A 23,117-nucleotide genomic window follows, 5' to 3' on the forward strand; every position below is an offset into this window, starting at 1 on the left:
TCATTGGGAATACCCTATATATGGTTAGGAAAATTAAGGGAAGGATAGCATTTGCACTTTCATTTAAAGTTCTTTGTTTTTGCTGGTTAGGTTGCTTGTAAAAATAGTATTGGTTTCTCTTGATGCATCAGATAGTTAACAGTTCTGTGTGCTGCCAGATGTGTGCAGCTCAGCAGAACGGCAAGGTTTGTAAATTATAGAAGCTCTTGTTTTGGTTTTCATGTCTGTTTTCTGTTTATTTATGTTTAATTTTCTTTTTAATTTCCCTTTAAAAGGACTGAACTCACTGTGTTTTACATGCAATGTTTTTTCCATTCAATGATTATATTGGTACTTTTAAAATACTCAACATTTTTCGCATTGGTATTGTAAAAAAAAGAAAAGCCTGTGAAGTATTCATATAGGACATTTATGCTTACCACAGAAATGTTCAATAGATTGACAGCAAGATTTCTTTGCAACACTTGATTGTTAGACCTGATTATTCTAACACACTATTCTCATACATTATTTACTTATAAGCAGAGTTATAGTGACATGAAAGCAGTCGAGTTGGGTGCAGAGTTGGAACAGATTGTAGCCATACTGGTTAATCGTCTATTCCTGTCTCTTTATCCACATTAAGTTTATCTGACTTTTAAAATATAAACTAACTTTAGTACATGAAACATATGGTGCTGGATAAACTGTTTCTGATTTCGTCTCCTTAGCTATTTCACCTGCTGATGTCAATTACGGTGAAACTTTAAGTACACTTCGCTATGCAAATAGAGCCAAAAACATCATCAACAAGCCTACTATTAATGAGGATCCCAACGTCAAACTGATCCGTGAGCTGAGAGCTGAAATAGCCCGATTAAAAGCCCTGCTTGCTCAGGGGAATCAGGTTAGCTTTACTTGGAATTTATGTGTAATTTTCCTTGAGTTATAACATCTATTTCTAGAATGTAATGGGATAATTATCTTTCATTATATTGATTTGAGTAAACAAGCTCCATGAGGCTATGAATGAATATTATTTTCCTGATTGAATCAGTTTCCATATGGCCAGCAGATTATCTCTTTTAACATAAGGGGGGAAGAATTGTCATCCAAGAGCTTTTAGGTTTCTCTTGATATAATCAGAGCTTGATTGCAGTGTGCTGTGGAACAGATAGTCACCACAGCATAAGGAGACATGTTTCCTGGGTCTAACTTGATGAACTGAAGAGGTACTTTATGTAGTGCCTTAAAATAAATAGCAGGTTTCAAGTATTTAAGATGCATAAATATAAAAATGTAGGAGTATGGATGAGTTTGAACAATACATTTTATTTGTGTTTGGCTGCAGAGTCCATTAGAAGGCACATAACGTGCTAAATGGGTAAAAATGGTGTAAGAAAACACAAATCATTCTGTGCTTCCCTTTTGCATGATTATCTTTTTTTGCTCTGTCAGTATAAGCTGCTGTAAACATTTGCTGCACAGGCTCAGTTAGGTTTAGTTTCTCCTCTGTTCCCAGGATGGTGAAACCAAGCTTAACAATAAGGAATATGCAGTTGGCTCAGGCCAGTTGTCTCTTCTACATAATGTCACTCAGGACTACTAGATTTCATACTTGAGCAAATACAATTTGGAAGTACCTGAAATTCAGATTTATTTCTAGAATTATCTAATTCTATTTTAGAGGGCTGTGTAATGTGAAATGTTAGTTCAGCATGGACTTTTTGTAATAAAGGCTAATACCTCAGCTGGATTTTGTGCTATAAAACATTTGCTGAAGAAGGGGATAGGACCACAGTTGGAAGCAGAAATAGGTATTGTAGATGATTGAAGGAAAGAGCTCTGCTTTGTTATAAACAATTAGAAAATTCTTGATGGAGCTCAATTACTTGATTACACTTATGTTTCTCCCATATTTTTAGGAGAGGAAAGTTAATTTATTTTCAAATTATGTTTTGATTTAGAGTTAGCAAAGTAGATGTAACATGGACCCCTTTGAAGATCTAATGCTTTGACCTAGTTTCAAGCTGTAAAACAGTGGATATCACAAAATAAATCTGGTTTAGTGGCAGGATGTGATAGATGGCTATGTGGGAGACAACAGAGAACTTGCTTAACTTAATTGAATTTGTGATGGTTGATAAAACAGCAGATGGTATGTTATGTGTGCTCAGTAGAATATAAATCTCTGCATAATGTCTTTTGTGGTTTTTGCTTTGTATTCCCAGAATGCTATATTGCAAATGCTTCTGTAGACCTGAAGATACTGATTACCAAAATATAGTGCTGGATTCAGTGTAGAAGGTCATATAACAATGAGTGCTGCTTGTGTGTGTGTATTGTACAGTAGTTTTCCCTCTTTTAAGGCCAGTTACATTAACATATAGTTACTAAAGATAAGCAATATACATACATATTACAGCAAAATGGTTAACTTTTCATGTGTAATAAATTTTCATATTTAACAGAAATATAAAGAAAGATGTATCAAGCCTTACATGTTATGAACATGTGTCTGGTTTCAGTGTCTGCATGTGTGTGACCATATGTGTACACAGTGAGTGAAAATAGTACTCTCAAACCAATTTGTATTTAAAATATCTGCTTTGACAACATTTTGATTATTCTTTTTACAGTATTTCAAGGTACAATGAAGTATATTAAAGTTTAAAAGATTTTATTCTAAAGAATCAAAACAAGTTGAACAATTGCATTTCACTTGATTCCCCCAGAAATTGTTCTTCTTCTTTCTTTTTGACTTGATGTTTACTTTTTCCAATTTTAGATTGCACTCTTGGATTCTCCGACAGCTTTAAGTATGGAAGAAAAGCTTCAGCAGAATGAAGCAAGGGTAAGTTATAATTTCATAAAACAGTTTTTAAACAACAAAAAAAAAAAGCTGGCAGTCTGGATGTAGGAGTGTTTTTAATTTTCAGGATTCTTTTTATGCAGAACTAAGTTTTGTCCCATCAAACAGCATTGTCTTGATGCTTTAAAAAAAAAAAAAAGTGTGTAAACTTGTGTCATGGTTTGAGAGCCCCAAAATCCAATTCCCTAGTCTAAGCCCCCTCTCACATCTCAACCCAATGTGAGATGGGTTTTCCAGACAACCACACGAGACTCAAAATGGGGGAAAGGGAATATGTATTACAATGACTGTACAAATAAATACTACAATACATTATATACAATCTTAGCTATCTCTGCCATGACATAACAGTATTTACAATGGATCAAATCTCTTCTCCCCTCCAAATAAAAGTCCAGGAGGGAAGAAGGAAAGATCCCTTCTTCAGAGCAGCTATGTCTCTAAGGCAGCAGGTCTCTCTGTCTCTATGCAGCAGCTGTAACTGGATTATTGTAGCTGGATCTCTTTTCAATACACACAAGGGGGTCTCCAAGCCCCTCAGCCCGTCGTCTCCAAACAAGGATCTTCAGGACACAAGGAGGTCTCCTTTCACCCTCTTGGCTCTCCTTCGACTCCAAGCGAAGGTCTCACCCGTGGACTGCCAGCAGGGACAAAACTCGCTTCACCACAGGCATATCACGAAGTGCAGGGGCATCTTCATGGAAGTCCCTTCCTCAGGGGGTTCACCCCTGAGTCAGAACATCTTGGGCAGCTTTCAGTTGAAAGTCTTTGCCTCAAGAGTTCTACCAGAGCTCCTGTGCTCTGTCTCAGGCTGCTAGGCTTGGCAGCAGCAACGGGGGGGGCCAAGGTCACCCCCTCTGCATTCTTTCTCCGTCCCAGTCCAGCTTTCCAGGGCGCTTTGAGCTTCTCAGCTCTTCTCTGCAGTGCATGTTGCACTTCACCCTTCCCTTCCAGGAGGTGAGGGGTCTCCAAGGAGTTTGGGGGGTTTTTGGTTTCAGTTCTTACCCCAAAACTCTGTTTACTCTCTCCGCTGCTCTCTCTCTCTCTCTCTCTCTTCTCTCTCTCTCTCCTTCCAGTTCTCTCTGTGTGCTGCATGTCTGTTGTTTCTGCTGCTCGGTCTTATCTCTCCTGGCTCTCTGCCACCATTTCTTCAGTCAGTGCAGTTCTGCTGCTGCTTCTGCTGCTCACTCACAGTGGAGAAAAACTTCTTTAGCTTTCAGCTACAGGTACCTAGCCCAGCCTTAAGCTGTTCCAAGTCCCTGCAGCCCCCTGCTGCTGTGGGGCTGCTGCTGTTTCTCCTCGTGGCTCCTACAACGTGACTACTTCTTCAACAACCAAACTACAACTACCTTCTCTTCCATTCTGAGTGTGATATGTTTATATTTTGCAGAAGCGCTCATTGAGAAAAACTTCAAAACTTCAAGAGTCACCACCCCCTGGCATTTTACCATTTTATAACTGCAGGGGGAAAAACGGTTTCCCCCCACCACAACTTGTAATTTGTTATCCTACTAAGATAACATTATATCTAAGAACAAAGTATATCTTTGATATTTATATAACAGTTCTATTTCATGAAAAGAGTTTTTTCCCAGGACAGTTTGTCTTACTAAACAAGTATGTTTGTAGGTAGACTAGAGAGGGAAAAGCCACTAAATCACAATAATAAGTAGCAAGTTACAAAATATTCAGTGTGTAGAAAAACTAGTAAAGATTCATGGGGAAAATAGTCAACACTTCTATGCTTTCAAGTAATTAAAAACTTGTGTTGTGGGTTTTTAAAAAATTTCAGTATTTAAATCTGGTATGTGCAAATATGTTTAGTGTCTAATTAGATGTCTTTTTTTGAAGAGGGTCTGAGATCTAGGTGCACTTAAAAGTGTGCTTCACACCAAATTGTTTCAATAATCCAGCCAAGTGTAGAGACTGGAAAAAGTTCCCAGAAGTTTAGATAACTCATAGTGTCCAAAAGAATATAGATATAATGGTGCTCTCATTTAAAGCTACTGCAAACTGGTTTAAAAAAAAAAATAGTATTGGTCAGACTGTGGAAGAGGCAAGAGGGAAATATTTGGAATTATTCAGCTACATGGCAGCAAAGATTTAATTCTGAATATGAAGATGCCAATCAAGTGTAGATATGATGCCTTTAAAAAATGGGGGCTTCTTAGCTGGTTTAAATGGTGAGATTTACAGTGGTGCTACTTGGACCTTTAGAGTTAGAGAATGAATGTCTTGCTTTGGGAATCCTGTTTTATTTATATCTTTAGTTTTATTTTTGAGTACAAATGAAAAGCTTTTATCTAAGATTAGCTGAGGAATATAAACTGCTGACTGTATGCTAATTAGAGTATGTTATGCATGCTCTGACAGTAACCACAGCTTGCCTTGCTCAGAAATGTTGGCCTCTCTGTGTGGGGAGCATATCGAGCATATTTTATTATCTTTTGTCAGCCTCATTAAAAGGTTATGTGATTACTATTCATGATAATTACAATAGACATAATTACTGAAAATTCTTAGCGGATATTGTAGTAGTTATGGCTTTTTATAATTGAATGACTGCAATAATTAATTTGTTTATACAGATCTAAAGACTTTATCACCATATTTAAATTATCTGACAAGTATATGGTGACTTTCTTTAATGAGTTGATTTTCCTTATACAAGAATGATTTCAAATTGTTTAATTGAAAAATGTTTCATTTTTAAAATGAAATTAAAAATGAAATGTTTCTGAGCAATGCAAATTGTTCTGATATGGTGAATAGACCTATGGTAGATCTTCATGTTTTTCTTTAGTCTTATAAAATTTATTCTATTTTAGCATTCCAATTGGATGAGTGATAATGGTGTGTTGAAAGGTGTGCTTACTTGTCTTTGTTGAAATCTTCAGATACAGGTAGAGATGCGTGAAGTTTCTGTAGTTCTCATGGATTAGTTTGCAGTTGACCTGCAAAGACACCGAGCAAAGTAGGCGTGTGGCAAATGTGGAGATGTTTGGAGCAACTGGATTGAAGATTTCTTTTTTTCTACAGTGGTTTTATATGAAAGTTAACTTACGAGGTGGACAATGGGATGAGTAGGAAAGGAAGGACAAATCCTAACCATTCTGTTGGCCTGACCTCAGTTCGGGGGAAGATCACGGAGCAGGTCATCTTGAGTGCCATCACTCAGTGTGTACAGAACAACCAGGAGAATCAGGCCCAGTCAGGAGGGTTTAAGAAAGGAGGTCCTGCTTGATGAACCTCATTTCCTTCTATGCCAGGGTAACCTGCCTAGTGGAGGAGGGAAAGGCCGTGGATGTTGTTTACTTGGACTATAAGTAAAGCCTTTGATTCTGTGGAGGAACTGTCTGCTCAGGGCTTGGATGGGTTCACTGTTTGCTGGAGTTATGGTGAATGGAATTAAATATATTTGGCAACCAGTCACCAGTGGTGTTTCCCAGGGCTCAGTTTTGGTCCCAGTCCTGTTTCGTATCTTTATCAATGACCTGGACAAGAGGATCGAGTGCACCTTCAGTGAGTTTGCAGACTACACTGAGTTGGGTGGAAGTGTTGATCTGTTGGAGAGTAGGAATGCTCTGCAGAGGGATCTGGACAGGCTGGAGTAAAGGGCCAAGGCCAGTGGTCTGAGGTTCAACAAGGCAAAGTGCCAGGTACGTCCTACCCTTGAGTCACCACAACCCCTGCAGTGCTCCAGGCTGGGGGCAGAGTGAGTGGAAAGTGGCCCAGCGGTAGAGGACCTGGGGGGGTGCTGGTCAACAGTGGCTGAACATGAGCCAGAGTGTGCCCAGGGGGCCAAGAAGGCCAATGGCATCCTGGCCTGTATCAGGAATAGTGTGGCCAATGGGACTAGGGAAGTGATTCTTCTCCTGTACTCAGCACTGGTGAGTGCTGTGTACTCACACCTTGAGTCCTGTGTCCACTTCTGGGCTCCTCAATTCAGGAAGGACACTGAGGTGCTGGAGTGAGTCCAGCGAAGAACGACAAAGCTAGTGAAGGGTCTTTTGAGCACCAGTCTGATGAGGAGCAGCTGAGGGTGCTGTGGAGGCTCAGCCTGGAGAAAAGGAGACTCAGGGGGAAACTTACTGCTCTCTACAGCTCCCTGAAAGGAGGCTTGTAGGGAGGTGGGGGTCAGTCTTCTCCCAGCTAACAAGTGATAGGACAAGAGGAAGCAGCCTCAAGTTGCAGTGCAGTGGAGGCTTAGATTGGGTATTAGGAAAAATTTCTTCATGGAAACAGTTGTCAAATGTTGGAATAGTCTGCCTAGGGAAGTCATTGAGGTGTGTAAAAGATGTGTAGATGTAGCGCTTAGGAGGGATGTGGTGTAGTGGTGGGCTTGGCAGTGCTGGGTTAAACAGTTGGATTTGATGATCTTAAGGTCCTTTCTAACCTAAATGATTTTATGATTCTATACCCAGAGCTCCCAATGTCTATAATGCTTGTGCAAGCATCTTCTCACTTCTGTGCTGATGTCAATGAAGTGTGTGGTTTCTAAGTTACGGCAAACTTTGCTCTGGTTCTCTCCTGAAGGCTGCTGGTCTGCCTCTTCCTCTGCATGCCATCCTCTGGAGGGGAGTTTAGCCTGTGCCATAGGAAGGGAGCTGTCCTGTTATACCTAAGGAATCAATCTGTGGCAGTGAACTTCGTAGTACTGCTGAAGCACTTTATGGAATAATTCCATATTTCTTTGAAAACCCATTATTGGTGTGGCCATCCCTGAATGAAACATTTTATGCTGTAAATAAAAATTTTGTGTTTTGAGGGAGAGGTGTTGTAGGTATGGCAACTTATTGCAGGAGCAACAATGTTCTTCTAAATGTTAAACTGTTAAACTTCTCGAAGAATTGCACCGATACTTAGTTCTTCTGTGAGAATGCATTAAGGATGAGATTTTTTTCAGTATTTGTTTTCTTTCATAGGTGCAAGAACTGACCAAAGAGTGGACAAACAAGTGGAATGAAACTCAAGACATTCTGAAAGTAAGGCAAATAAATAAATTTTCATCTTGGCATTTGAACTAGTCTTAGTGTTTTCCCTTAAAAAAAAAAAGTTCCTGTTCTAAGTCATCTTCTTTGCCTTAGCTCTTTCTGTTGTTCACCATAGTGACCCCACAGTGCAAAACAGATTCTCTCTAACAAATCTTTAAACTAATGAATGTTTTTATTGAGTTGCAAGTGAAGAAAACCTGGGCAGGGACAAGTGGATCCCTCATGCCCTTGGTATTTGTGTGGTATCAACAAGACCTGTGAATAATCACCTTTTATCTTACATTGGGTATCTCAGTGGATGTGGTGCATAGTGGATACAAATTTTCCATTGTACTGGTAAGATTTTATATTGGTATTTGGTGCATGATTAAAGTGATAGTGTGAGGTTATATTTTATTGGGCCATTTTACGATTCCGTACACACGTACAAGCACGCGTGTGCATACACACACACACACACAGATGAATAATTCCCACAACTTCTTTAATGTAAACTGATTTTTTTTGCCAAAATGTTTTAACTATTCTGTTAAATAAAAATTTCAAAAAGAGAGCTTAAGTTTTCATGACTTGCTGAACATAAACTTGTTAGTAGTGTAATTGAAGCAAGCATTTTGAAGGAATTTTTTTGGTTCTCCTTATCACTGACACAAAACTTGGTATTTTTTGGATCACTTTCTGATTTCTTTACTTTTTCCTTTAAGTTCACCACCATGTCTTTTATCTGACTTCCACATAAGTTGAATAGCTCCATGCTTAGAAATAAAAATAAAGCACTAATAGCATAGAGAACAGAGCAGGGTTGGTAACTACTTAGCAGATGGTGTGACAGAATGGACTGTTTAATGTCTGTCTAGATGCTGAACTGGGAATCACCATTTGCATATTCATCAGAGATGTTTTGGGTCCAACTTTATGTTATTTCTGTGTTATTTTGTTATTTTGAAGCATCTATACATACATAAAGTTTTGTTAGTCCCCTCTTCATTCATGTCTGGATTGGGGAGCCCATTGTCACATGGAGAATTTGTGAATTTTGGTCAATTGTGGAAGTGAACATTATGTCACATTTGGGAAGTTTTAAAGCTGTATGTTGGAAATTCACTGATCCTTGCACAGAAATTACAGAATCAGAGGAGGTGTTAACTGAACAATGCTTAAAACAAGGGAAAGCTGCATTTGTTAAATAGCTGAATGTAAAGGACTTAAACAGAGAAACTGTAATTTCTGCTTTTCTAGTACTGAGATTTTCTTAGCTTAATTCATACAGCTTCTGTATGAATTGCATCATATGCTGATCTTTGAGTGTATGAACGTAGCTTATGTTTCATTTTGGGATTAAAGGCAGTTGGTATAACTTTCTTTGTCCCAAAAACCTGAAAATCTGCAGATTTCTTGGTTGTACTGTTTTATTTTACACCGTTTTACTGAAAGGATCCATATTTTTATTCACTTCTTGTTTAATGATTCTTAAAATTGAGTGGGAAAAGGCTTCTTGGAAGTTTGCCAGCTGAGTCACTGGAAAGCAGATTTTAAACTGTGGAGAGCAGTGGTGTTCCTGTAATGGATTCCCTATAAGTTCACTGGGGGTTTTGTTTTGTTATTGATGTGGCCCCTGCCTTGCACACACAGACCGTACACATTGTTAATTTGTAAAAATAGGCTGTCTTGGCCCTCTTTGAGAAGTGAGACTGTCTTTGTATGTCCACCTCACTGCAGTCACACCTGCAACTTTGCCCATTCAGTAACTTTCAGGACATTCTTCCTTGAGGTACTCAGAACTTCATGTTTGTATTATAATTAAAACCTTCTTACCCTTGCCTCTCCCTGGGTTTGCCATCCTGAGGTAGTTGCTGCCTTCCAGTTCCTGCCCTGCAGCAGTCTTGGAGAATTGAAAACCATTTGCTTCTCAGTTCCTAACACCTTTTGCTCCAAATCTTTAAGGCATATGCCTGCCAGATGCAGGTGCACTTGCTAATAGCTGAATGGGATTTCCTACTCTCTGTAATTATGCTTTTTTTTGGTACTAAGTTCTAAATATCAAAGTTCACATGGTTTTGAATTGTTCTCACAGGCTAATGGGAAAATGTGTTAGTGTTTAAATCCAAAATAATTGAAAGGATTTTGCATAAGCCTTGTAAAATACAGGAAGATTCACAGGGCCTGCTAGTGTTTTCTAGTAGATCAACAGATACTGTTGGAAAAAGTTACCTGGTTTTTACTGAATACAGTGCTTTCATCAGGCAAAGATGCTTGGTAAAGAAATAATGCATACTGTTTTTCAGGGAAGATGTTTCTCAAACTGGTTCAGCCTTGCCAGTTATATTGAACCTTTTTTTAAATTAGACCATCAGCATCCAAATGCTGCCTTGCAAATAATTCGTAGAGAATTGAAAATACTGTCCAATGAACAGAAAATACTGTATGAATGCAAGTTTTTGATAAAAAGTATTTGGCAGCTTAAAATTTAGTTATTTTAGTCATCACAGTGCCATGTGTACAGCTGACATGTACATCCCAGTATTATTCCTTTTTTCTGCTTGTAGCTTTTATCCCCTTTGACATTTATTTGTATGTAGTTCACCCTAAGTTTCAGTTTTCTGTGCATCTTTAGACTAACTATACTGATCTCTCCTATCTGTAGATGTTGTCAGTTCTGGACTTTGGGGAAGGCACGGTGGCTGAAGGCCACTAGCAGCTGTGAACATCTTGTATAATCCTCCATATATGCTGTTGGCAGATCGGACACGTCTTGGGCTGGTGATGGTGGTATCGATAGTGTGCTCCCTTTCTTTCATGCATTTGGAAGAAGCCCTTTTGCTGGGAGACTGAGTTCCTCTGGAACAGATGAATTACTGTCAACTCACACCTAAATCCCAGATTCTCCTGTTTTCTTTATTAGATTAGAACACTGTATACATCAGGGTTTTAAATTTTTGTTGACTCTGTGTGAAGGATTCATTGCATGGAAGGTTCTTGGCATTGCTGATGTGCCTGAAGTGACAAGTGTTGCTTCCAGTGGTGATGTTTGGTTTTGTCCTTGACCTTCTCACTGCAATATAACCTGACACGCTAACCTTACTAACCTAGTATTACAATCTGTCCCCATCCTTGCTTTTAATCAAAGCAAGGATATTTTAATGCTTAATCAAGTTAATAAATATGTGGACTAATGCTTCAGCATTGTGTAGACTACTGCATAAAATCCCAAAGTGATAGTGTTTGGTTTTAAACCCACAGGCTTGGGGTTATTTCCTCAAATGTCAGCCAAGGATTTCACCTTACAAAACAGCAGTGCTTTGCATTGCTTCTCTATCCTCAGGTGTCTTGCAACCTCAGTACTCACCTGTAGGCTTTTGCTTTCATCTCAAACTCATTGAATCTTTCTATGAATTTTTTTTGCCTTTGGTTCATGTTCTTCTGTACACGTTCCCAAAAAGAAAAGGAGGAGAGGAAAAAACCTGTTTGCTCTTTTCCTTAATTTAGTCCTTTTTGTATGGTTCTGTTAAAGATCAGTTCTGGGGTCTGTAATTTCTTTGGATGCTTTCTAAGATGTTAGGGTAACCTATCCAACTTTTGATTTTTCTCTTGCTTTGAGGCTTTAATTGGTATAAAACCTCTTTTGATGTAGCTGCTATATTTGACTGCATGTGTTGTCATTCTCCCAGAGATCTTTTTTCTTTTACTGTCACCTTATTTTTGTCATCTTTTGTGCATGTTTCAATTTCTTTCTCTAACCTTTAGCAGCCTTTATATTAATCTTTTTTAAATGTGCACTCCTTTACATAATTTACTGCTGGTTTTTCTTCCCAACTTTCTTTTAAATTTCTTCTCCCCTTTTCTGTTTGTGTAGAAATCTGTTTGACTTTTAGCTTTTGCCTTTTTGATGCATGTCATTTGTAGCTAGAATAAAGGTATTTAAATGCTCTTTTTATTTATTTTTAGTTTGAAGTAGATTTGGAGTTCCCTTTTATTTCCTTATCCTGTTTTTTGATTCATGATCATGTCATTAGCTTTGTGTGTCAGTGCTCAACAGATGTCAAAGGATGCAGAGAGATCTGTCTTCAGAGTCTATTAAAGGACAGGGTCTTTTCTGTGTATGTGTGTCTAATTCTTGTGATCAATAGTTTAACTAGTCACTGCTTCAACTGGTTTTGTCCTGTTGGATTTAGTGACACAGCCTGACTTTCATCAATAATACTAATTCTGCTGCAGCTCTTTACCCCATGGTGTGTAAATATCTTATTGAGCACTGTTTATTTGATCTTTTTCTTTTTTATGCCCTTTGGTTGACTACTGCTTAATAGTAAATTTTTATATCTTAAGAATGGTTGTTCCTACCTGGGGAAGAAAAAACTGTATGTTTATTTTCAAGCATTAACATCTGTTGTTTATATCTTGCCTCCTTCTGAGGGGGAATGAAATACCCTTAACTTGCCATGATGAATAAATACAGACTAATAACAAAGAGTTATTTTGGTGGACTCGTCTAAGCAGGGGAATTTTCTTTCTTTAGGAATCTTGGCTATACCCAGCAAAGACACCAGGAGACCAGGTGTTGATTAGAGTGGCAGAAGTGAATAGATTTTGATTTTAATAATTTCCTTTTCCTTATGGCTTGCATACCATAGTGAACTCTGTCAAGAGCTGTTTGTCCTGTTCTGTATAAATGCTCCATTTGTCTACATTTATTTGCATTTTCAGGTAATCTTTAAACCACAGTTGCTGAATGGTATTTAAGCACCATTATCTGGGTCCTTCTGCTTGAAAAGCTGGGCATACATCACCATTTTCCTGTTTTATGCCTTTTGTTACTACCTCTTAACCCTGACTGGCTTGTCCTCTTTTCCTCTTCTCATTTGGGTTGTGTTCTACCCCAGTACGTGTCCCTTCCATGAGCATTTGTTTTCTTCATTCTTTCATGTCTTTGTTTTAACAAGCTCAGTCCTCAAGGTGAGAAGTGCTCTCAATTAACACCGTCTGCTTTCACCTAAAACTCTCTTGTCTACTACCACTTTTGGCTGTAGGGAAGAGAGTTTGTGCAAGCTCTTGGGCTCCTGAAGAACAAACTGTAGAACTTTTAAAAGTGCTTATTGCATCACTAGCAGTGAGGATAACAGTGCATAAACCATGGCATGAGATTCTTGTCCAAAAACCAGTACTTGTGATATGTCCCCATTCGATGTCTTTAGTAACCAAGAATAGATTGTGGGTTTTGTGCCTATTGCATAGTGAGATTTTTAGAACATTAGAATCCTAACGCATCATATAGTTGTCCCAGATCACTAATGAACAGCTAGTTTTTGTTTTGTCTTTTTTTATTTTAAATTCAGAAATATATAAGTTATATGAAATTATGTGAGGAACAAAAAAATACATCTTGACATTTGTAGTTTTTTGTGAGTAACCTGGTCTAGTGGAAGGTGTCCCTGCCCATGGCAAGGGGGTTGGAACGAGATGAGCTTTAAGGTCTTTCCAACCCAAACCATTCTATGATTTTACCACTGGGTAAATTGGGTATTAGAAAATTGCATATAATGAAGTTTTTAGGAAAGACACCAGTATAGGCTTTAATCCTGCCCTTAAAAAGGGTGTGTGAGTTTTAAAGACTTCTGGGCACATGCCTTTCGAGCACAGCTTCTAAAATGATTCTATTTACAGGTCAAATGTTAAAAATGGAGTTACAGGAATGGGGTGCATTTATATATAAAACAATGTATGCATTATACTGTATTTAAACTGTTCATTTGCAGCTTTGGCATATGTGTTTATTTGTATATTTGGCAGGAATAGCACTTGTTTCTAAGGTTTTTTCACATTTCAGTGAGTAAATCATTTTTGTAGACTTGTTGCTAGTTAGGCATGTTGGTGTTGCATTTTGGTTAGAATGTCTGTTGTTGGCTGTGTTTGACGCATAACTACTTCCAAAGGGAGAATTACAGCTGTACTTTGACTTGAACAAATCTTATTTGGTATTTTATAACTTCTGTTTGTCATCTGTATTGGACAGCTCTCATTGCATACTTTCCGTTTTTGTTTCCTTTCTACAAGCTGTGTCTTTTGCTTGAATTTTTAAGAGGTTTAAGAATCACTGCAAAATTAACACAGGATTGCACAGCTACAGATCTGACAGGAAGTATTTAAGTCAGATGTTGCTGCTGAGTTTGTTTTCTTTTAGCAAAGGTGATAGAATAAGTAGAGTAACAGCTCTGTTCCTAGGGATGTTTGCTTTCTCAGCAATTGTTTGCCCTCCATCTATTATGTAATATATGTACATATATCAAAATGGAAGAATGCCCATTCACATGTGAGGAAGGACATTCACATTGTCATGGGAGTCTCTTATTAACATATTATTCTTAATGGACTCCCTTCAGCTGACTTGTGAGTGTTACGCAGAAGACAAGATATAAAGAAAGTTTTAAAAGGGCTAATGTTAATTATTCTAGTTTATCTCAGCCAGAAATCACACAACAAATGCAGATAGCTTCCCCTTCTCTAAAAGCCCGTTCAAATGTGGTTTTGAGTTCTTGCACTAGGTGTCACTGCAGATACAAAAATCAGGTCCTTCTGCATGCTTAATTCAGATTTAATTCAGATATTTTAAGGAAAAATTATTTGCAATATCTTGAATTTCATTGCTTTTCGGATCCATTTATATAAGTTTATGAGAATGCCAAAGATTGGTTTAGGAGCAAGTCTTGAAGAGCCTGAGTAACTGTTTTGACAGAAATGCTTCTGAACAACAATTCACAGGTGAGATGCACAGTAAAATGATTATGTGCATTCAGAATTATTGCAATTATTTGTCAGTATATTTTTAAACTCTCCTTTTCAAATGACAGTGTATCTCGAATATTTGACAAATTTAGCTAAAGCCTTTAAAACATATTTATTTTCTTAACTTTGTTGTAGCTTTGATAATTTAGGGATATAAAAGAACAGTTTCTGAAAGAGGCAGTATCTTTTACTTGACCAGGTAATATAGTTGAGAAAGCAAAAAGGCTTCTGGACACAGAGATCTTAAACCAGAACACTTGTGCTATTTGCTTTCATTTTCAATGGATCTTGCAGTTGAAAAGCCAATGGCAATGATATGCGGTTTCTATTTATAACTGTTTCTTTTAGCATTTTTCTCTTGATTAATCACTTCTGTAGATTTATAATTGAGTTTCAGTACATTAAAATTTAATAAGTGTGCTGGGTTTTTTCCATCTCTTTTTGAGAAAGCTGTCTGATAACAAGGGAGTGTTTATCGTTCTCAGTCCTTGTACAGTATTTACTCACAGCTTTTGCCTCCAGAACCATGACAAGTAATATCAAGTTTAGCTCTCAGTTTTATTAGGGTTTGTTTTCTTATACCTGGCCTTGTGCATTATGTATTTATTTCCCAAGTGTAGTGGTTACTGGCAGTGGTTGTAGTTTATAAGATCATCTGTTCTGGTCAGAAGATGTCTCCTTTGACATTTGAGTTTGGACAGAGATCATCCAAACGTGATTTGCTTTACCTTAAAATAGACATTGTTTTTTCATACTGTATCACAGAACAGATACCATTATTAAGTGATGATTATTACTTTCCCTAATCATCGCCCTTGCTTCAATCTGGTAAGTGTGCCTAGGTCAGTGCAAACTGAGAAGAAAGAAAACACAACTGAGAGAATCTTCTATAAAAGCAAATAGACAGAAACTTTTTAAGGGGTCATATGGCTGTCATGAGATACAAATTGCTTTTTCTTCAGAGAAGCAGCTCTCACTGCTTTTCACTCACCAGTGATTTTTTTTCAGTGCTTTGTCTGCTCTCAGCCTTGGCTTGCTGTTGTCAGAGGACCAATAAAACTACTAAATTGGGAACTGGTGCTACTGATCTACTTTAGCTCTTTTCCTAACAGAAACAGTATTGAAAGGGTCCCAGCCACCTGGGGAATCCTGAGTGCAGCAGTCAAAAGTAGATTTCAAAAGAAGTAGTTGTCTGCTTTCAAGTCTTTCTGCCACCTGTGTTCACCTGATTAAGAAACATCCTTTCTCTCCTGCAGACACTACAGCTGCTGGTGATGCCTCTGGGATGGACTGACCACTTTTAACTTTCAGTTTCTGCTAGAAAGTTGTGATCCAGAGATGCCTAATGCTACGGATTGTTTTTTATTTCAGTTTGAAACCATTTTTCCCACTTGAAACCACCTGGACTATCAGAGAAGCACAGTTGGGGCTGCAGTTTCTGAGGTCACCAACCACGGATTAAGCCAGGGGTTGAATAGTTTGCTTGATCCAGGCTGTGCATTCCAAAAGAGGCCCTCCAGTGTTTAGGAATCACCATACTCCCAAATATTTCACTGGTATCTTCCTTGCAACTGGGGCCCTGCATCTGTAGACTATCCAGGCCATGCTTAGCTTTAATCCATCCCTAGGGCTTATAGGTGGTTTTCAAATAAAAGGGAGTCAGAGTGAGTTTCTTTTGAAATCCTTTCTACAACTCAGATGCCACTTGTTCAACAATTCCTCCTGGGCATTTGTTCTGCTTTTCTATTAATTTTCTGGTGGCAGGAAGGGAATCTAAATTGAAAGCAGTGCAAGCTCCTGATTTAACCTGTAGAAAAACAGAAGAAGAAGAAATATACCCTGAAAACTATTTCTTCTAAAGGATCAGCAGAGAAGTAGTGAGAAAGAGAAAGACAAAACATAAATTTCTCTTTGGACTTGGCTATGGGAGGGGAAAGAAACATTCCAGCATCAACAGTTTGGACTAATTTGGGTATTATCTTGAGTGCCTCACAAAGGAGCTGTTCTAATGACAATACTTATTGGATATGAAATACCAGAACGAGTTTGTTCTGCTGGTGTTTCTAGCAGTATGTTTAGGAGTTTGTTACTGCATGATCCTGATAACTTTGAGTACACAGAACTGTTGTGCACCTGACTTCATGTCTTAATTGACAACTGAGCATAGCCTTGATTCATGGAGTCATACTGCTGTAGCAGTGTAGCTGGAGTGATGAGCTTCTTCTTTGTGCTTCCCAACTACAGAGATGATATTTTTAATGAAATCCACTAAGAGGTGTCTTAAACACAGATGGCAGCACAAATCTGTGGCTGTTGCAAGCAGATTGTATTCCTGAACAAAGGAAAGGACAGGTGTGGTTTCTGGCTGTCAATGAATCTGTCAGATTCATTTACTCTCATAGCTTGGTAGCTGGGTTGTGAGGGACAAGAATATGCCAGCACCCAAGCCCATGCATCTTCCTCTGCAAAAGTCTTGCTAGTCCTGAACTCTGTTTTTTCTCCCTGGTGGTTGTTGCTTGCTAATATGCACAGTCCTACTCCTTTCTTCAATTTATTTTAATAGCATGGGTTACATGTTGGCCCTGAGGAAGAGACACATGGATTTAAAGTAATCTATTATTTTAGATTCATCTCTACAGAAGTAGAGATGAATTTCTAGACAAATAATGAACATAACTCTAGGTAAGTGAAATGCTTCTTAACTCTCCCGTCCCTCAAGAAACACACAAACCCCAAAATAGCTTTTAAAATGAATAAATACACTAGCTATGAGACTAGGGGTTTTTTTTCCCTCTGCAATTCCTTGACTCATTCATCATCCAGCTTTAGCAACAAATGAGGTAGGAGTCCTGTAGATAATAGTCCACTGATTCATTCCCAGAGTACAGTCTATGGAATGAATTATTCACAGGTCCTGTAGAAAATATGTGATCATGTAATTAAAGAATGTTTTGTAATGCATATGGAAGAAGAAGATGAACAAAAATAGCCTATTTCTTTGTTTTCCAGCCAGGCCTTTTCCCTTTTTAGATATCAGTTGCTGTCTCTTAGCTGGAAGGTATAGCGTCTCCTGCTAGGAGGTATCACTAAAGGGAAGAATGTCTTGTTCTCTGCCCCAAATGTTAGTGTTGCTGTATGTAGACTTATTTGCCCTTTGAGACTGATGTATGCTCAGTGTGTTCTCACATAGGAAGTTGTGAAGAGGTGAAGCCTCCTCCACTTGAGACACAGCAAAATGATCTGTGCACCTCACTTTTTGACACAGAGGAATTGTTTTCCCTTAAACCCAAGCTAGTGGGGACAGAAACCAGCCTGCCAGCATGGAAAATGGCAGCTTTGATGGTTTAAGTTTTATAAGCCACTGGAAAATAGGATTTTACAGGCCAGTGTCCAGGAAGCCAAACAGGCACCTCTACTTACAATTAGCCAAATCCTGCGGTTCTATTCAAGGAATTTTTCTCAGATGTCAGAAGTAGTTCTGTCCATACAAAGTCTGAAGTGTCAGGGAGCAGGCATTTCAACTTGTTAAGTTTGTCTTTGTAATTCCAGGAGTGAAGGACAAATTCCTGAAAAATCACTTTGAATCTGCCAAGGCTTCTGATGGAAATCCTTGTAGCATGCTAAGGATAGTGGTGCTTTGGGGTGCCACCACAATAATAGGGTTTCTGTGTATTAATGGCCAGCTGCATGTCAGCAGTGAGCATGTGACGATCAGTTCTGAGGGGGAAAGAGAAACAATGAAAAAGGAAAAGCTAAGCTGACCTTTTGAGACTAAGAACTGCTCCTGTAATTCCCTTATTCTTTAAAGGAATAGCATCATTAATTTTCCATCATTTTAGCTTCACTATCTTAGCAGTTACTCATTTAAGCAGTTCTACATTCTGCATCTGCCTTTTTAATTGACATTCATTGCAGAGAGCTATTGATGCCTGTGTGGGCTGTTGCAGGAGCACTTGCACTTTCACAGTAAGTTGCTCACAATAAAACTACAGTTTTTTGATCTTGGTTGTTGCAGACTTTAATGGCTTTCCCTGATTGATGAAAGTGCTGTGATCTAATGCTCTGGGAGACAGGGGAAAATCTGATTAGGAAGTTTCTTCAGTTGTGGTTTTCTTTGTGGTTTTGGATAGTAGAAGTTTCTTCTTCTCAGAAAACTGAAGTGTCTTAATTCTACTTAACTTTTTGTTTTAATTGCACTGAAACCAGTACAGCCAGCAGGATGGTGTTGATTCTTTGTTCCATTAACTAGAAGGAGAAGAAATAGTAGGAATTTTTGCCTTATCTAACATCTCTATTCATGAGGGAATCAATATACCTTTTCATAATTGATGATTATATAAATAATTAATTCATTGCCTATAATGGAAGAGCATATTTTTAATTTTCTAAAGCATTTTATTGAAGTCCCAGGTTAGTCCCAAACATTGCTTTGGTATGTGCCCAGATTATAAAGGATACACCTTCTCACTGATGATGTGTTTCATATTTCCTCCTCTCTTTGTGTTGCCTCCTAAATAGAACCTACTACTTTTGTAGTGACTCTGAATTTATTTTGTTATTCCAGGAACCATACCTCTGTCAAGCTGAAGTAAAACAGGGTAGAAATTTGATATTGTATATGCAGCTTTATAAGTAACAAAGCTTTTTGAACAGACACCCACTAAGAAGAGGAGCAGCTTCACTGATACAATACAGAGCAAAACAGCTTTTCCTGCTTTAATGTGTAGGCTGTCACTTTAATGGGAGTCTCAAATATTTCAAAGTTGTTTTCTGGGAGCAGATTCTTTTTTTTTTTTTTTAACCTGAAATTGTCTTGTCAATCACAATTAGATGCAATCGAATTTCTTTCAGCTGCTGCTCAGTGTTTTGTCTTGGCTGATCTCTGTGATAAGTACTGGTGAGGGAGCCAGCCTGCAGAGCAAGAAGGGTGTCCATGTAACCAGTGCCCATCCAAAACATAGCAAGCTAAACCCCTCAGCTGTGCTTCTTCCTTCACCTTTTAAGGAACTATTACTAGTAAGCTCAAACCAGATTTCACAATCTTTTGAAATCATTTTTTATTCCTCTCCTAATTCTTGTTCCTCTTGTCCATATAGTCAGTGTTTTCTCGTGTTTTGCGGTGGGAGTTCCTTGTTCCTGTTTTAGCTCTTTGAGTAATACCATGCACTGAGAAATCTTTTTCTGTTCTAAGCCTTTGTATCAAAAACTTTACTAATGCTGGCATTTCTAATGTTTCCTGACATCCATTTCCAGTATGTCCTAATACTGGAAGGTTGACAATGTATATGCAAGTTGTCTGGAAAACTTGGTGAAGTGTCTGTCTCTCTTCCAGGAGGCAATGCAAAAGTAAGGAGAGGGTCTGTTCCATCTCTTCAGCCCTTGGTAGTTTAACGCATCAATGCAAGTGTGAAAAGCTCTGAACTCATTTGTGTTGTTTCCAGCTCGTTTTTCTGACAGTGTTGTAGGTTTTTCCAGTTGGTCCATAGCAAGTTTGCTTTATTATGCATTATTATTTTAATGTCTGGTACACTTATATATTTTCCCCTCAGTATGAGGACGTTACTGAGACATAGTATAGAGAATACTGAGCCCTGACAATCTAATGTAACTTAATATCCTTCTCTTTCCACTACAGTCTTCCCAGAAGGAAATAAAAAATCTTATCAGCAGTGCTTGACTCATTCAGTACAAGTCTTGTTAAAGAGTGCAGGTTCAATTTTCAGTTTTATTTGTTGGGGGGTAATGTGCTAGTGTTTTAGGTTATCCCTATTTTAGCTACTGAAATATCAGTTAGTGCTTGAAGGTATTTTAGGTGCCTAATTCCCATTTGTTTTGAGGTGGATTTGGCTTTATGAATACCTTAAAAACACAGGGTTTATACAGAATTCTTATTTTTTTTCTTTTCCCCAGCACAACTTCCTCCTGTGTGAAAGAAGTCTCATTGTTTTGCAGGAACTTTTTCAGCAAAAGACTTGTGATTTCAGGCAGCTTCTGACCTAGTTATAGTTCATCCATGAATATCAGCATTTCTACGTCTGGAGTTTTTACCCTTATGTAAATACAGAAGACATAATTTAGACTAATTAATCCACAACAGACCAGTCAAGGACTTATTCGTCTTCAAAATGGCAACTTCTGTAGAGCTTTTTGTTAAATATTCATATTTAATTTCTTTAAAAGTCTGATTTTCAGCATCAGGACAAACTGTTGCTGAAGGATTTGCTCTGAATGTTTCATTCCATTCGTGGATTTCCTGTATGGAACATTTCTGTTAAAAAGTATCTTCCTGCATGAGCACTTCTCCAAACCTTTGATTGTCAAAGTTTGCAAGTTTATTTTTGTTTTCAACGGTTTTTCATTGCCCCTTGTGTTCTCATTTAGTTGATGTGTTCACAGAGCATAAGGAAAACAATCTGAGATGGGTTAGATTTCAAAACATAAGAAAAGCTTTTCAACTTCTTTGTAGCAATCCACAGGTCTCGGAACTTTGATTGTCTGAAGAAAGTTTGGTGCTATCAGGAGTAAAACTGGTTTATTACCTGCCCTTAGAAGCTTCTTACCATCCTCCTTCATTTGCATTCCCGGGTTTAGGCTGCAGTATCAGACTTGTACTTTCAATGGATGGTCAGAGTGTTTGACAAGGTGATGCATGGGGCTCTGAGCAATCCAGTCGAGTTGAAGATGTCCCTGCTCGCTGCAGGAGGGTTGGACTGGATGATCTGTAAGGGTCCCTTCCAACCCAAACCCTTGTATGATTCTACAATAGTAAGCCAAGAAAGGTGCTGACATGACTCAAGAAAATAACATATCTGAATCTTTGGAAAAGCAATTACTTGTCTCTCCTGGTCCTTTTCAGTTGGATGTGGAGATGCTTGTTTTCAGGAATAATTTCTTGGTCAAGAGAAACAATTCAAAATGCCGTACTCCAGCCACCATGTGAAGCTTCATTGCTCTAAGGAACAAGATCAGCTGTCCAGAAACTTAAAAAAAAATAAATATCAGGATACCTGATTGTGGATTATATTTTGCATGAAGCAATATCATGTTGTTTGGAGTTTTTTGTGTTTGGTTTTTCCTGCCCCCCCCCCCCGTGAGGTCCAACTGTCATTTGTGCTTCTGCAGCCTCTGTGTTGACAGGTGTTCAATGAGAACTTAGAAAACCAGAGTTTGGAATATTGATATGGCAATTGCTCTGCAGTTTTCATTTATTTACTAGTTACGTGCTCTGAATTTTGGGGAAAACTTATACTAAGGCAGACTGATTATCACATAACCAAGAACTATCTGGGTGAAAGAAAAGGAACATATAGTTTCAATTTTTTGATGTTTGTTTGAGTTGTTAATTGGCCCCTATAGGAAAGCACAGATCCATTTGTTTTTTTCGTTACATTTACCAACTTAATGTTTACAAGGGAAGCTTTTTCCATTGAGAGATACAGCTGATAACGTGGCAAGTATAAAGTCACACTTTTAGGCAGCTGAAATGTAGATGTTTAAAATGCCCAGCTGATTTAGAGTAATCCCCCTGCCATTTGCCTCTGTTTACACAGTTTTTAATTACGTGATCACATCCTTGTCTCTCATTATTTCCTTCTCTGCTTTCAGTCAAGGGAGATATGGCTGCAAAATCCAACATGGATTTGTGAGATGTGGAGGGAAGGAGGCCATGATCTGGCTGACCTTGATGGGTTTCAGACTTAGGGTCATATATAGGGAGCGTAGCAGAAAGGCAAAGGAGGATTTTAAGGTTAAAGATTCCATTAACCCAGGGAAATTGTATCTTACTGTACTCCTAACTGAGGGAAATTTGAGAGGGTTTCCTCCTGAGGAATTTTCTTTTGGCTATTTTCCTTTAAAGTTGTCAGTCTCCTAAGACCAAAATTGATTAGCTGAATTTAAGACACTCATTAGTACTCTTAATTGAAATATGCCTGGGAGAGAATTTGGTTATATTTGGTTTTATGTTTAAATCTCCGTAGTTTTGTCCAAGGATAAGCTGCTTTAGGTAGGAAATCTACGTTTTCTCTATTAAAATAACATATTTAGAAGTTTAATGCCATAGATTGCTTTTGGTGAAGTAATATCAAAGTTTTTCCTGGATCTCAACAAGTAGCTTTTGTTTACCTGTGATCTTTTCAGTCTTAATACCCCTGTCAAATAGTTTTCATTAAGAAAGGACATATTGTACGTGTTAAATTCAAGGTTACTTCATTGTCACATAGTCCTTGTTGGCAATGTTTTTAGAAGAGATTTTTAAGGTGCTCCTGACAGTTTATGGTAATGAAGCATTTAAATGAATATTTCAAACACCTAGTCTGCTTTTTGTTCAAATGGTTAGATTTAGATTCATTATGAGGTCTTATTTAACTTCTGAAAATACGAAAATGGATGCCTCAAAGGCTTAGTATTGAAAGAGTGGATTTGCCCTCCGTCTGTTATGGTTGGTGACATTCACATGCCAGTCATTATAAGTCATTGAAAAGTGCTTTATT

The 23,117-nt window shown here is 38.1% G+C and overlaps 1 protein-coding gene across 11 annotated transcripts in view; it reads left to right on the forward strand.

The window, feature by feature from the left end:
- The window catches only part of KIF16B (kinesin family member 16B), a 141,141-nt gene that overhangs the window by 33,343 nt on the left and 84,681 nt on the right, over positions 1–23,117 (forward strand). For all 11 annotated transcript variants that reach the window (XR_001875482.1, XR_001875483.1, XM_017818932.1 and 8 more), the window contains 3 exons: positions 711–886; positions 2,768–2,833; positions 7,777–7,836. Coding sequence is in view for 9 of the 11 variants with exons in the window: in XM_017818932.1 (XP_017674421.1) it covers positions 711–886; positions 2,768–2,833; positions 7,777–7,836 (302 nt within the window). In the remaining 2 variants the exon portion in view is untranslated. The remainder of the gene's footprint in view (positions 1–710; positions 887–2,767; positions 2,834–7,776; positions 7,837–23,117) is intronic.

The sequence above is a fragment of the Lepidothrix coronata genome, unplaced genomic scaffold (assembly GCF_001604755.1).
Source record: "Lepidothrix coronata isolate B3197 unplaced genomic scaffold, Lepidothrix_coronata-1.0 Scaffold71, whole genome shotgun sequence".
Classification (NCBI taxonomy): domain Eukaryota; kingdom Metazoa; phylum Chordata; class Aves; order Passeriformes; family Pipridae; genus Lepidothrix; species Lepidothrix coronata.